This window comes from Haemaphysalis longicornis, unplaced genomic scaffold (genome assembly GCF_048455015.1).
Source record: "Haemaphysalis longicornis isolate Haplotype H1 unplaced genomic scaffold, Haemaphysalis longicornis Haplotype H1 scaffold_1, whole genome shotgun sequence".
In the NCBI taxonomy this organism is placed as follows: Eukaryota; Metazoa; Arthropoda; class Arachnida; order Ixodida; family Ixodidae; genus Haemaphysalis; species Haemaphysalis longicornis.
This window is the reverse complement of record NW_027526203.1, coordinates 26763483-26776886: the sequence shown is the minus strand read 5'-3', so window position 1 is coordinate 26776886 and position 13404 is coordinate 26763483. Positions and strand designations below refer to the sequence as shown.

At 51.2% G+C, this 13404-nt stretch overlaps 1 protein-coding gene and 1 pseudogene across 1 annotated transcript in view; one reads left to right on the top strand and one right to left on the bottom strand.

Annotated features, from left to right (window-relative positions):
- Positions 1–1984, top strand: part of LOC144160314 (N-terminal kinase-like protein) — an 84267-nt pseudogene extending 82283 nt beyond the window's left edge.
- LOC144163407 (whirlin-like) overlaps positions 1336–13404 on the bottom strand; it is a 28962-nt gene continuing 16893 nt past the window's right edge. The window contains exon 2 of the mRNA XM_077694390.1: positions 1336–2237. Coding sequence (XP_077550516.1) covers positions 2028–2237 — 210 coding nt within the window. The 3' untranslated portion in view covers positions 1336–2027. The remainder of the gene's footprint in view (positions 2238–13404) is intronic.

The following is a 13404-nucleotide window of genomic DNA, read 5'->3' as shown; positions in this document are numbered from 1 at the left end:
CACACCTAATTATAATGAAAAGTCACTTGTCCCCGTGAAAATGTGTTACAATTGAAATAAATTTTGTGCCCACAAGCCCAATCATGCTCTTCAACTTTCTCATCAATGGCAGCCTCCACAGGAGTCCGAAAGCATCCGCAAGCTGTTAGACGTTAAGCATAGCGCCGCGATCAAAGAACACCCTTCAAATATTATTTTGCATCGTAAGGATGTTTCTCCGACTCCGTTTAAATATTTCAGCTATTCCTCCGATCAGCTGCAACAACCTTGATAAACCATATATATTCCGGACACATATATGCGGCTCCTCAGTTTTCCGAAAATGAAATAGAATGCTCCGCGCGTGTTCTGTTTTCCTGCATTATTTATAACCTCGCTCAGCTGCTTAACGGTCCTTGTATCGTGAGTGATCAAGACTCCCAGAAGTTGCCGCTTGCATTATATCTACATTACGCGCTGCACCATACAAGGTATGCACTAAATCCGCGCTACGCAAGAGAAAAGTTGCGCTTTATTGGCCGATATGCTGTGAACAACCTGTACACGTTTGCACCATGTGCAAACAAGGAAGGAAACAATGTTTCAAACGCGATGACTCGCACTTTCTTAACCGACGCCAGCAAGTGCTGTCGGCGACATCGCGGATAATGCACTTGGTGTGTAAGCAGGCACTGCAGAGTAGGCCTCTCGGGTTACGGGTGCCTCACCGGCGCGCCAATGCTATATTCCGGAGACACGCAAGTTAACAAGAGCGGCCAGTCTTTCTTTGGGTTGATATGACGATGGCGCTGGCGGCTGTAGAGAATGCGTAAAACTTCGAAGTTTTAGGCGCTTCCCCCCTCCCCCCGTCGGGTTTGCATTTAAAACAGGAGACCATCACATTTGTATGAGCTTCAGGCAGGTCACGGTTTGTGGCGATGAGCATGACGCGCCTCCGCTAACCGAGATTTGCGCTACGCTAAAAAAAAGAGAAGGGAAACTTTAAACCTGCACCGGCAATGTGCAGCACCGCATTACAAAAAAGAAGAGGTAAGAGACGCGTACGCAGGATTGACGTGTTTAGATGGACAGGTCAAAACATTGCGCCAGAAAATCCCTCCATTCTCGCCGGTATGCAACCTGTGTGATGTGGCAGCACACAGTTGATACTGGAATGTTGAAGAATAGTGCAGTCGGTGTCCATGCTAATGACCCCGAACAAACATGCCAGGCAATACGTTTGGAGGCAACAACAAAGAATTGTTTTTGTTTACACATATATTCGGAAAGAGAAAAGAATGGCCTCGCTAAAGAATCGCGTTGAAAAGAGGATGTTTCTGAGTTGGCAAATCGCACGTTCGAATATCGCTACTTTGGTGCGCACACTACGTTATGTCCTGTGTCAACAGTTTTTCAGGGCTTTTACTCGTGGGGCTCTCATATAGAAAACAACCGGGATTATCACCTCGTTGCTAAACAATGTTTGTTGCCCTTGCACTCCAGTCTTACGTTCTGAGTTCTACTGGAGGCCAAAATACATTTTTTTTATATCAAAAAGGTCAAAATTTAAAATAAACGTTTGAATAAATCGCGGCATTTCAAAAGTGTCTCGGCTCACTCATCAAATTCTTCAAAAAGGACAGTAATAACTGCCCTATTAAGAAGTGTATTCTGAGAACTGCTTCCGATTATTGACTGAAACGTTTTCTTACTGGATCCACAAACCCAATCCGTCGAAACTCTTTGGTTCGCAGTATTTTCACGCTGAAGGCGTCAAATTGACGCATGGGACTTGCACTTTACCTCTTCAGAACCAGTCGAAAATACATAGTGTGCCTAATACACGAATCGCACTTAAATAAATTTGGGGCTGCCCGGGGGAAATTCTTCAGTTCTCGCATCAACCCCCATTCTCTCCAAACAGATGGAGGGGGGCCACGCGGAACTCTCCGGCGATGCCCTGGCCCATTTGGTGCATGTGAAGCCAACACCATTGAGCAGGTGAAGCCAACGCAGTGCGGGGACGGACGCCCGGTCACCAATGGTGCCTAGTCATCAATAATCATGACTGACTGCCTCCGGGGCCGTGCGGGCCCCTGGCCGACCAGAAGCGACACTCCTCCGGCGCTGCCGTAATAGGCGTCCGCGATCATCTTCGCGACGTGACCATGGCTTAGTCGCCGCGTGGACACGCCCTGAACCTCGAGGATCACGTGGCCGGTCTGCAAGCCTCCGGCCTCGCTCGCCGCTCCGGAATCCTGCAGTGCGAGAGAGGAGGAAACCACCTTCTATAGTGTCTTGCTGTGGAACTATTAATGCCGCTGACAGGCATTGGGACAACTGCAGAGAAAGCAGAGAACCTCCGTTTAAACTCCACCAAGCGAGGCTATCGAACAGGATCGCTAGATCATGGTGCCTTTTCTACACCCTGTTGAAAACGCAATGACACAAACATGCATTATATGGTAAACTCAGTAATACATATTCCTTGCTCATTTCTAGTCGTTAAGTCGTACCATAGTCGTATTGTAATCAGTACAGTTATAAAATGAATAGATAGCAGTGATTGCTTCCTTCGCGCGAAGACTAAATTATTTTGCACGTAAATTCAAGTACGCACAATGATACATCCTGTCGATGAAGCTTAGATGATTCCGCCTGATACTGCCAACGTCCCGCTCTTGCAGCGCTGAACGGACCACATCTGCCGTGTATTCCATGGGATTTATGGAGATTTCTGACGAATAAAAAGAATGCACAGTCGCAGGCTTTATGGACTACTGCTAGCGTAAGCCAGCGATTCATGTTGCCACCTCTACACCTGCTCCATTAAAGCACTTCAAGGAGTGCCGAAGATTTCATCTGACCATTGAAACTTTGTACTCAACGCAGCACATAACCACCATTCTGGCCCGTTTCGGGGCCGCTACAAGTTTGGCCTGTACGCTGGGAAGCACGAGCGCGAAGGGGGTAACCAGTGTGCGTACGACACAACGCGGTAGTCTTGCTCGTATAGTGCCCTGGACGACCACGAATCCCGCCCCTACCCTACCGTTTCCTCCGGCTTCAACGTGACCCCGCATGCCAAGTAAGGAAAGTTCGCCTGGCTTCCGATTATCTTCCTCCCCCGCCTATTTAGATCTGGCTCTCCGCATAAATTTCTCTGTCTTATTGTCATTCAGTACTGAAACGAGCCAACACAGCAATATGGCTTCACCGAACAATATTTCCACCGAAATACTGCTTCCACTGTAAGGTGTCAGTATTGGACACCCCGACCCACCTTTGGGTCATGAGGGCAACATGCAAGTTGGTTTTATTCGAAATAATTGACATTTTATGTACCCCTACGCTTGCCCGGCAGCAAGCGATGCTTTAACTACAAATGAATTAAACATGTACGCCAAAATTTTTATTCTTCTGCTGAATCGTGTTTCGCGACGTCTGCGATGACGTATCCGTGGCCGGTGATTAAACGAACGTTAGTGTGCTGACTAGGACTGCAGGGAACTGCGAAACGCCTTATTGTAAGTCCTCCTAGAAGGCGCTACGACACTGCTCAGGACTGCTGTCCGCAATCGATTTTTTTTTTTGGCCGTATTTGTACGTCGCTAATTTTTGTTATGGGTCATAGTAATTGTTTCGTGAAACAGTGGGTATGCTCGACAAACAGAGTCATTGTCGCTTATTCCAGTCAGCCAGTGGGAGCTCAACGGGCCGGATGGCTGTGCAGCTATAACCGGTATGCTGCGCGCAGTACACACTGGTGCTTATATGTTTACGAGTGCGTTCGTAACTTCCATTGTTCACACCCCACTTCGTACTGCTATAAGGAGAATACGCATTAAATTTAAACGCAAATAGCTTGTACTGCAAGCTTATAACCCTGCCTTACTACGCTTGCTTTAGCTGGCCTGAGGCAATCGTACAACTTCCTTAATACTTTATTCTAGTTCTAGTGCGGGAAATGAGCGAGTGGGTCGCATGGTAATTCACTTTTTTCCTAATGATATGGCTTATTTGAGTAATGTTTTCGTTAAAAGTGGTGTCAGTGTTATTCTAAAGCGGCAATCTTTTGAATGAACGAAACTTGCATTTTGTCTTTATGGCCCCTGCAAGCTGTCGACGCTCAAAGTTCGTCGTTTATCGCCCTACCGTCCGCAACGCTTTGCCTTTCAATCATTGCACAGAACGACCAGTTCCTTCGACCTTTTCTCTCAGTTCTTTGGCTAATTTACATCGAGAGAGGTATCTTAAGACTTGTGTATGCTGGCGCCCACCGCGGATGAGCACGGCTAATAACGGACGGCTGGCAGCCGCTGCGAAATAGCAAAATGGGCCTGATAACGCTATTGCGTTAAAGTTAGGTTCATCACGACGGGCGCAACGACGGGCGCAACTAGCATCCATGTAGCATACGCTAGCCTCACTCAGCTAACTGCAGCGACTTCATCTGCGGCCGGCATGAACCATCCCCTCAATATTCGGCTTGTCAATTCCTCCCCCACTTTCCCCCCTTCTTTGGTCGCACGGCCTTCCGTTGCTTCCTAAATCCTCTCAATTTAAGCAATCTTTCCTGCGAGCAAACGCTCAATGCATAGCATGCACACTTTGTAATGGAAGCAATCATTCCAGTCTGCCCGTGGTCGGCAATGAGCGCCCCTGTCTGAAGGCCCTAGAGATCGCCGTTGAATTGTAATTGCGAGCACTGTAGTTATTTTAGTACCGGTTAAAATGTTACGCCAAACCCCGGTGGCAAACTTCAATAAAGTGGTGATTTAAAGCACTAGCTGCGAATCAGCACATGTGATGTCTGGAGGGATGGCTTTTACCCACGAGCACAACCCACATTTAGCCCTCTGAGATGCTGTGGAATTCAAGTAACGTCGCCTCTGCGCCAAGCCGAGTATATCAGCAACAAACCTGTCAGCTAGCCAACCCTACTTAGTCGATACAACCGAGCTAGACTTTACAGGCACCGTGTTGTGTAAGTAGGCTCAGCAGCGGTGTTATTGTCCTCTTTTCCACAATTTAATTGCTGCTGCTCTGTACTCCTGATACCGGCGAAACCTCGCACCTATAACCTCAGTTCTGGTTTCCTGTTAGCCCCGATGACATACTTTCGCGGACGCTTGATGAGCACGGCTAATAACGGACGGCTGGCAGCCACTGCGGAATAGCAAAATGGGCCTTATAACGCTATTGCGTTAAAGTTAGGTTCATCACGACGGGCGCAACGAGCTGTTACTCTGAGGAACACCGGAAATGTGCTGCTCCATATATCAGTTGAACAAGATTGCTAACTTTATCAGCATTATTTATGGTTCAAGTGGAGACTAAAACGTAAAGTTGGTATTTTTATCATTTGTAATAACAATGAAATCGCCCAGTTTCGCTTACCTGTCACGAATCGACACGCATAAACACGTGTGGATTTTTGTGGGTAAAAGTACGTGCAGCCCTCCCTTACTCACTTTTTGAAGGTTGGGGTACTTTCGTCAGTCCACATATGGAGTAAAATGCCCAAAACACCACAACTCACGGGAGAAAACAAATTTCGCTCCAATCCTCTATGTAAAGGTGCTTGGCCTGCGAAGCTGTAAACCACTCCCACAACGATTGCCCATGCGACGTCTACAAAAAACGAAACCTGCGTCTTCATTTCGAGTGGTCTACAAAAAGGGGAACAGCAAAACACAGACGATACGCAACAAGAAGTAAGGGAAAACCGCGAGCCCTCACTTACAATTCGCCCAAGCCGTGGTCTACCCATGGTAGCCTGTGATGAACTGAATAAGTTGTTATGCCAGTTTACCTTTTTATATACGAAAGAGTGATGACGTCACTACTTGATTTCAATGCTGTTGGGTACTTTTACACTCGGAGTAGCTTACGCAACCTCAATCTTTACCGGAAAACCCCCGCGGGAAGAAGGAACGTGCTTCTAATTATTCGAAGACGCCATTATCATACATTTGCAGCTTGCACTCTTCACACGAGGGCTTTGAGTGAGCGCAGGTGGTAGACCCGCCGCGGTGGTCGGTGAGTACACCGGCTGTCTCCCCGTTTCTACATGCGGCCGTAGCTGAGTCGGTAAGGCGACGGGCTCTATTCGGGTGCAGGTTAGATTCCTGGCAGTGCCAGTAATTCTTTGAATTAGCCTGGCGTTTTCTGCTGACGACGTCAAGAAAACTTCCTTGGCTGGTAGAGGAATACTGCTTCGCACTAAAAATATTCTTTGAGTTGTTGCTCCTGAGCAACTCTTGGTATCGGAGGGCTAGGTATTGCCGATGCTTCCGTTTTTTAGGGACACGTTTTGGCATAAACAGTCCCTAACCCCGACAGCGGCCAACTCCTATTTTAGAAATTATCTTCGGCTGGCACCAAGTGAAGTTTTGATTTCACCTTTGGCCCGGTTCTTTGTCACGGTTGTTCATTAGCATCTACGTGATATTTTAGCACGCATGCGGAAGCATGCCAACAGGCGAAAACTCACGTGTGGCTTGAAACTTCGCGCATTTTTAAGAGAGTAATCAATCGCAACTATAATTTGGGCACTTTTTCACCCCTAGAGACAACACCCCCTCCCCCAGACGCAAGCTGCCTGCACAGAAAAAGTTTGAAACAATATCTCTTTCACATACCGCAAGGACATCTAATCTCGCTGGTATCCCCGGCAGCTATCAGCAGGCCGCGATGCATGCAGCGAAGGCCACGCATTCGTGCGTCGTCGTTAGCAGTTTTGATATCTGCATATCTTATCCGGCTACTTCTGCTCCAAATCCCCGTACGGACATAGGACGTTCCATCGGGCGAGAGCGAAACATACTCTCGTAAGCGTAAGCGTAGCGGTCGCGGGCAGCCTTTCCCCTCTCTGGAGTGTGCGCGCGAATCACGGCGGGCCTGGCGCGGCTTCTCCTTTCCTTGACTACGCTTTGTAAGCATCGCGCGTGCGGGTTTACCATAATTTACGCATGATTTTAATTAAATGTTGCTAATAAATGACCCAGACTATCAGCTGGTCAGTTGCGCACTTTCAAGCACACAATATTTCTGGGAATTTTGTTCTGCTGAGCTCTTTCTGTGCACCTATATATACTTCGGAGAAGTGGCAGAATATTCTTCTTCCTTCGTTCCAAACTAAAATGTGTCTCGCCTGTGCCGCACATGGTATTAGTTCCATCTCCACTGTTGTTGCGGTCACATTGTTAGAACTGTGCGCGGACCTTCCGTTTAGTCGTGGAGAGAGAGAACAGAGGGGCAACAGAACGACCGGGCGCAGAAAAGGAAAAGCCATTGAGAGGCGCCTTTGGCCGTAACGGGGCACCACGACTAGAGGGAGGGGGCCACTCAGAGAATTCCGGGAAGCAAGGGAAGGGCCCGGCTCCTGGTGACCGCCAAAGCGGGAGAAAGCAACGAGAACGACTCGGAGGGGCCCACGGACGAGCATCGCTGCGGTGACTGCTGAAATTGGCTCCAACGAGAATTGAGAATAAACAGTTTAATGAATGAACTAACGAAGTGCTTCTTTTGGGTCATTTCAAAAACCTACGACGACAGAAGAAATATTGTTACAAATTTGGTGCCGAAACCCGGGAACGGATTATCACATCTACCGGACCCCATCGAATCCACTTCAAGCACCGACATGGAGATTCAACGAAAGAAACGACGGGCCGTCCGATTACAGGTAACTCTCATCGTTAAAGAAATCGACGAATGCCTTGTGGCCAGTGCCGAGCCGACCACTGACGCATTGAAGGCGATGCTGCAGCGCCTTGAAACGGCCAGCCTCAAGCTGTCAGAAGTTGACGCGGCGATGGAACGGTGCCTGACAGATGAGGACGCTGACGAAGAGTTCGAGCAGGTCTTGGAATATTCGGACAAGATCGCCAGTTCCTTGGGCAGGCTCAAGCACAAGATCGAGACGCAGCGTCTCCCTCGTCACGCACAGACTCCAAGCACGAGCAGCAACAAGCCTCAACCGCAGAAACCTTCAGCCCCAAAAACGAAGCTGTCAAAATTAGAACTCATACGGTTTGACGGCAAGCGGAAAAATTGGCGACCGTTTTGGGAACAATTCGAACAATGAGTGCACAAGAATGTGGACTTGACTGCAAGCGACCGATTCCACTACCTGAGGCCCCTGCTCACCGGAGGTGCTGCGGCTGCTATTGCAGGACTCCCAGCGACTGGTCAGTGCTACAGCGACGCCGTCGATCTTCTACAGCAGCGTTTAGGCAGCCCACCGGCGTTGATACAAGACCACATGCAAGGCCTCATCGACGCGCAGCCGTTGACGTCGTCAAAGAATGTGCCCGCCCTGCAGCGTCTTTACGACAGGCTACAGGTGCACATGCGAGGACTCAAGTCGTTGGGTGTGGCGGACGAGTCGTACAGCGCAATGCTCTAACCCGTGCTGCTACGTGTGCTTCCAGCGGACATTATATTCGATTACCACCGCCGGCAGGCCTAGGATAGTGACAGGAGTAGCAGTGCAGCATCAACGAACGGCGACTCTGCATCAACCGGCTCATCAAGGTTATTTCAGGGGTCTCCACTCAGATCTCTCCTCCACTTCTACCGACGAGAGCTGGAGAGCCGCCAGAAGGCAGCGGAAAGCCGACCTGACGACAACCACGGTAAGCCCCCGCCTCCTTTTCGCAAGCATCACGCGGGATCAGACAACCCTAGAACCCCAACGGTAGCGGCCTTGCACGAGACGTCGTCCGACACACTGCCTACTTTGTCAATCGAAGGCACACGACACTCCTTACTGCAACGCAAAAATAGACCTGATGGAAAAGAAGGCCATCCTAACATCGAAAGGCAGGTGTTTCCGCTGCACCAAGCACGGACACCTTGCAAGCGTTTTAGGGCAAGCATCGAATGCAAAGCTTGCAAATGACGGCACGCAATGACGATGTGCGACCCGGAGTTCTCAAGAAAAATGCATGCGCATGGCGAAGCAACGAAGTTGAAGGAGGTGTTTAACGCTCCCATCTCTGTGCATGAATCCTAGAATGCAACCGATCGCCCCTCTGTGCTTATGCCGTGTTGCGACCGGGCGGGGGCACCCGATCCGAACTCCGTGGCCTCCGACATACGAGTGGTAGCGTGTATGATGCGAGCGGCCAGCCGCTGTTGCAGCCGTGAAGAAGTCCAGAAGCCGTAGGCTAACGTAACTGTTTACTTCATAGCGAGAGGTGAGCCGAAGCCAAAGAACAATGCCCCGACGGGCGAGGTTACAATACAGGACTCGAGCAGAGCGACAACATCGATTCGCTGCTCTAACAGGAATGGTTTACAACGCTTGGGAGCTCTATTTATACCCAAAAGCGGTAACGGTCAAAAGGCCAACAGGCTTGAACACGCACAAACGTCACAGACACACGCAACGCTCTCTCCAGTGTTCGTTAGTCGTCGGTAGCCTCCGCGCACGTTGAGTCCGAGAGAGGGGAGAGAGGAGGACTCCGTTGCGATCGACGGGGCCTCTGTGTCCTTGAAGAGCGTGGAGACGAGCCACGCAGGCAGCCGCCGAAGTTCAGCCGCCGGCAGCCGCCGAATGCGCAGAGAGCGAAGCGTCTGACGAGGCTTGTCGCTACTTGTTGCCGACATGATTGCGCCTGTTTTCGAAGGAGCACGAGTTGCTTCGCCGCACAGCCGAGGAGTGATGCGGGGAAGTACTGCGGCGCTGGCCGATTCGTAACAGCTTCTCCGCCGGGGGTCCGAGATCCCGATGGATAAGGGTCTACAACCGTTGTCCGGAGGGATACTGTCGAAGTGAAGTGTTCGGCAGACGCTCGACTCCAGGCCTGGGCTGTACGACACTGTGCTGGAGCTTCACCGGGCTAGTCACTGGACGAGTAGTGGCTCCCCAAGAACGTCTCTGGCTTGGTCAGGCAAGCAACAGAACAACCCAGGAAGACACAACCGCATCGCCGGCAAGTGCGAAGACAAATCCACACTGAAGATCTACCAGGCTTTTAGTTGCGAAAAAGTACGCGAATAACTAACTACTCTAGTTATATTTTTGCCCAGCAGTACTTTAGACAAGTGACAAAACCTGAAAGGTGACATTTCGCGTGATTGGAAATGTCCCACACAAAAAGAAATGTAATCGTAAAGGGCGAAACCTGTTCCAGGAAAAACAATGAACTTGAGAAAGTCAGGCGTCTACAAGCCACTTCTCGCGCTGAGAGCTGCGATCCGAGCTCTCGTCATTGCTCCGAGTTTTCCCCTTGTATCGCACTTTAGGTGCGCCCGTTGTCTGAAAGAGACTGCTGCGACCGCGTGAAAAGACACCGGTCGTCTTGTTCGACAAAGCTCGAGCGCGCGGAGGAGCGAACGAGATTTTCCACCGTTCATACGTTAGGCGCGCACTCCTTGGAGGCGGCGTTCCCTCGGCGCGATGCGAGCTCACGGCTTTGCCCCTTGGCGTGCCCGCACTGAAACACGCACCGCAAGTACCCGCGGAAGTTTTTGCTATCTCCTCGTTGCTCGCCATTTTACGAACGCGTTCGGCAAGCAAACGCTGGAACGCGTTTACATTCTCTGCTCTAGGCTGGTCGGTTCCCGACTTCGACTCAGCCGCAGTCGACACCGCAACCTCAACTAGCTCCGTCGATGTTGGCCTATCATCGGGAGCATCAGCTGGGAGTGACAAGGCCACGAGTCGCTCTTCAGACACCTTGTAGCTCCCTACAGTCACTACCTCGTCGTCCCTCGCGCCTTCAGCGACAGCCTCGGCACGCGAAGACCGAAGCGTGTTCCCGTTCTCCTTCCTCACTGCCAGAACTACACTACAACCTGGCTGCCCTGTCTCGAAAGACGGCTCGGCCGCCCCAGACACCTGAATCTCTACGAGCTCAGCTGGCCGTTGCTCGAGGTTGGTTACCTGAGCTGGTGGCAGGACGGAATCGGCTGGCTCAGTGGCGAGATCGTCACGACTCCCAACTGAACTGTGCAAACCGCTCGCTGCTTCGACTGCAGGCTTTGCCACCACATCGCTCGTTTCTGTGCTACCGTCCGAAGGAACAACCTCCGTTTCAGCGGACTCGTGCGGCGTCTCGGAAAGCTCATCGTTTACGCATTCCTGCGAAACGTCGCTATCTCGCGAAGTGTTCACGTTCACGTCAGCAGCCATTCCCAAGGCCTCCCGCGAATTTGAATCGTCGGAACACTCCGCCGAGATCTCCAAAACAAACGCCGACACATTATCGCACTTAGTGGACACGCACTGCCCTCTGCCGACAGTCTGAGCTAATGTGCCGTCGTTATCTCTCTCCGCAACCTTGACGCGCTGCGGGGCAGCAACGGTCACCTCCGACTCGCGCTCCCGAGCGTCTGCTACTTTCTTTTCGTTACCGTGGCCAGTTTCTCTATCCACGACAACGAGGTCTTTCTCGAGCAACAATTCTAACTCGGGCTTCACTTCCTGCTCGAGTTGAATTTCATGCTCTAGGTGCTTGTTCTCCCGTTGGAGTCTCTCTCTTTCGAGCATCTTTCTTTCCCTTCGGATTCGCTCGATATCGAGGTCGTACCATCGCATCTTTTCCTGGTGCTGTCGTTCTCGCTTTTTCTCCTCGCGTTCTGCCTCTCGCTCTCTTTCCTCGCGTTCCTCACGCTGGCGCTCAGCCTCCGCCTCGGCGGCTTGACGTTTCGCGGTCTCCCTGCCATTGACCAGCTCAATGCATTCCGACAGCTCCTCATCGTCAGCCCCGACAGCGAGTATAGCCTGTATCAGCTCTGGCTTTCTCAGTGCGTCCGTAACATCCAAGCGCAACTCTTTTGCAAGCTCCAACAACTGCGGTTTTTTCAACGCCTTCAAATTCATGGCCGGTCTAGAGTACTGCTTTCCCACTGCTCCAAAAATGTTTTGCGCGAATAACCCACGCGACAAAAACACACGCCCTACCAGCTATCCTCAGAAGCCTGGTAAAACTCAGTGAAGACAAGTCCCGCACTCACCCTTGACCGCCGTGAATTCTGCGAAGTCCGAAGCCGCCTTGACGTCCGTGGTGTTGGATCTCGCACCGCTGGCTTCAGGTGTTACGAAGTTACCATCCCACCGCTGCCAACCAGTTGTTGCGACCGTGAAGGCCGACTGCAGCCGGGAAGATGTCCAGAGCCGATAGGCTAACGTAAACGTTTACTTCATAGCGAGAGGTGAGCCGAAGCCAAAGAACAATGCCCCGACGGGCGAGGTTACAATACAGGACTCGAGCAGAGCGACAACATCGATTCGCTGCTCTAACAGGAATGGTTTACAACGCTTGGGAGCTCTATTTATACCCAAAAGCGGTAACGGTCAAAACGCCAACAGGCTTGAACACGCACAAACGTCACAGACACACGCAACGCTCTCTCCAGTGTTCGTTAGTCGTCGGTAGCCTCCGCGCACGTTGAGTCCGAGAGAGGGGAGAGAGGAGGACTCCGTTGCGATCGACGGGGCCTCTGTGTCCTTGAAGAGCGTGGAGACGAGCCACGCAGGCAGCCGCCGAAGTTCAGCCGCCGGCAGCCGCCGAATGCGCAGAGAGCGAAGCGTCTGACGAGGCTTGTCGCTACTTGTTGCCGACATGATTGCGCCTGTTTTCGAAGGAGCACGAGTGGCTTCGCCGCACAGCCGAGGAGTGATGCGGGGAAGTACTGCGGCGCTGGCCGATTCGTAACAGCCGATAGTGACAGCGTGGAGCTGTGGACAGAGCACAAAGAGTCTCACAACAATTCTTTTCGACAGCGGCAGCCAACGATCGTTTATTACGGAGGAGCTGTCTCAGAGACTCGGCTGTCGGCCGCTCCGCACGGAGAAACTATCGATTGGAGTGTTTGGGGGGCAGAGCGACGCACGAACATTCCGGGTGGTTGAGGTTCGCCTTATCAGCAGGCATAATGCAAACACTGAATGGGTAATTAAGGCGCTGGAAACACCCTCAATCTGCGAGCAACAAATTCCCTGCCCTGACGACGAAATTCGCAAGTCGCGAGAAGAACTTCGCTGCCCACTGGGTGACGACACAACACTACTAACGAATGCGAGCACCGGAATCCTTGTTGGCTGTGATTATTATTGGGAGTGCATTACGGGCTCTGTAAGAAAGCTGCAAAACAAACTCATGGCAGTGGAGACAAGATTCGGTTGGGCAGTTCAGGGTCAGACTTCGACAACATGTCAGCTGGTAAACTGTGCCCACGCGGTCGTCCTACGTACGACAGTAGCCGACCAAGAAACTGCGCCAATTTTGAGGCAGTTTTGGGAGCTAGAGGGCGTCGGTGTGCCGGAAACAACACAAAACCCGTCAAACTGTCAGGTTAAGGACGAATTCAAGAAAACCTTTGAGACAGTTAACGACCGCTACCAGGTGAAGCTGCCGTGGAAGGATAACGTAGAGCTGGCGGACAACCGCGCAGTAGCAGAGAAACGAT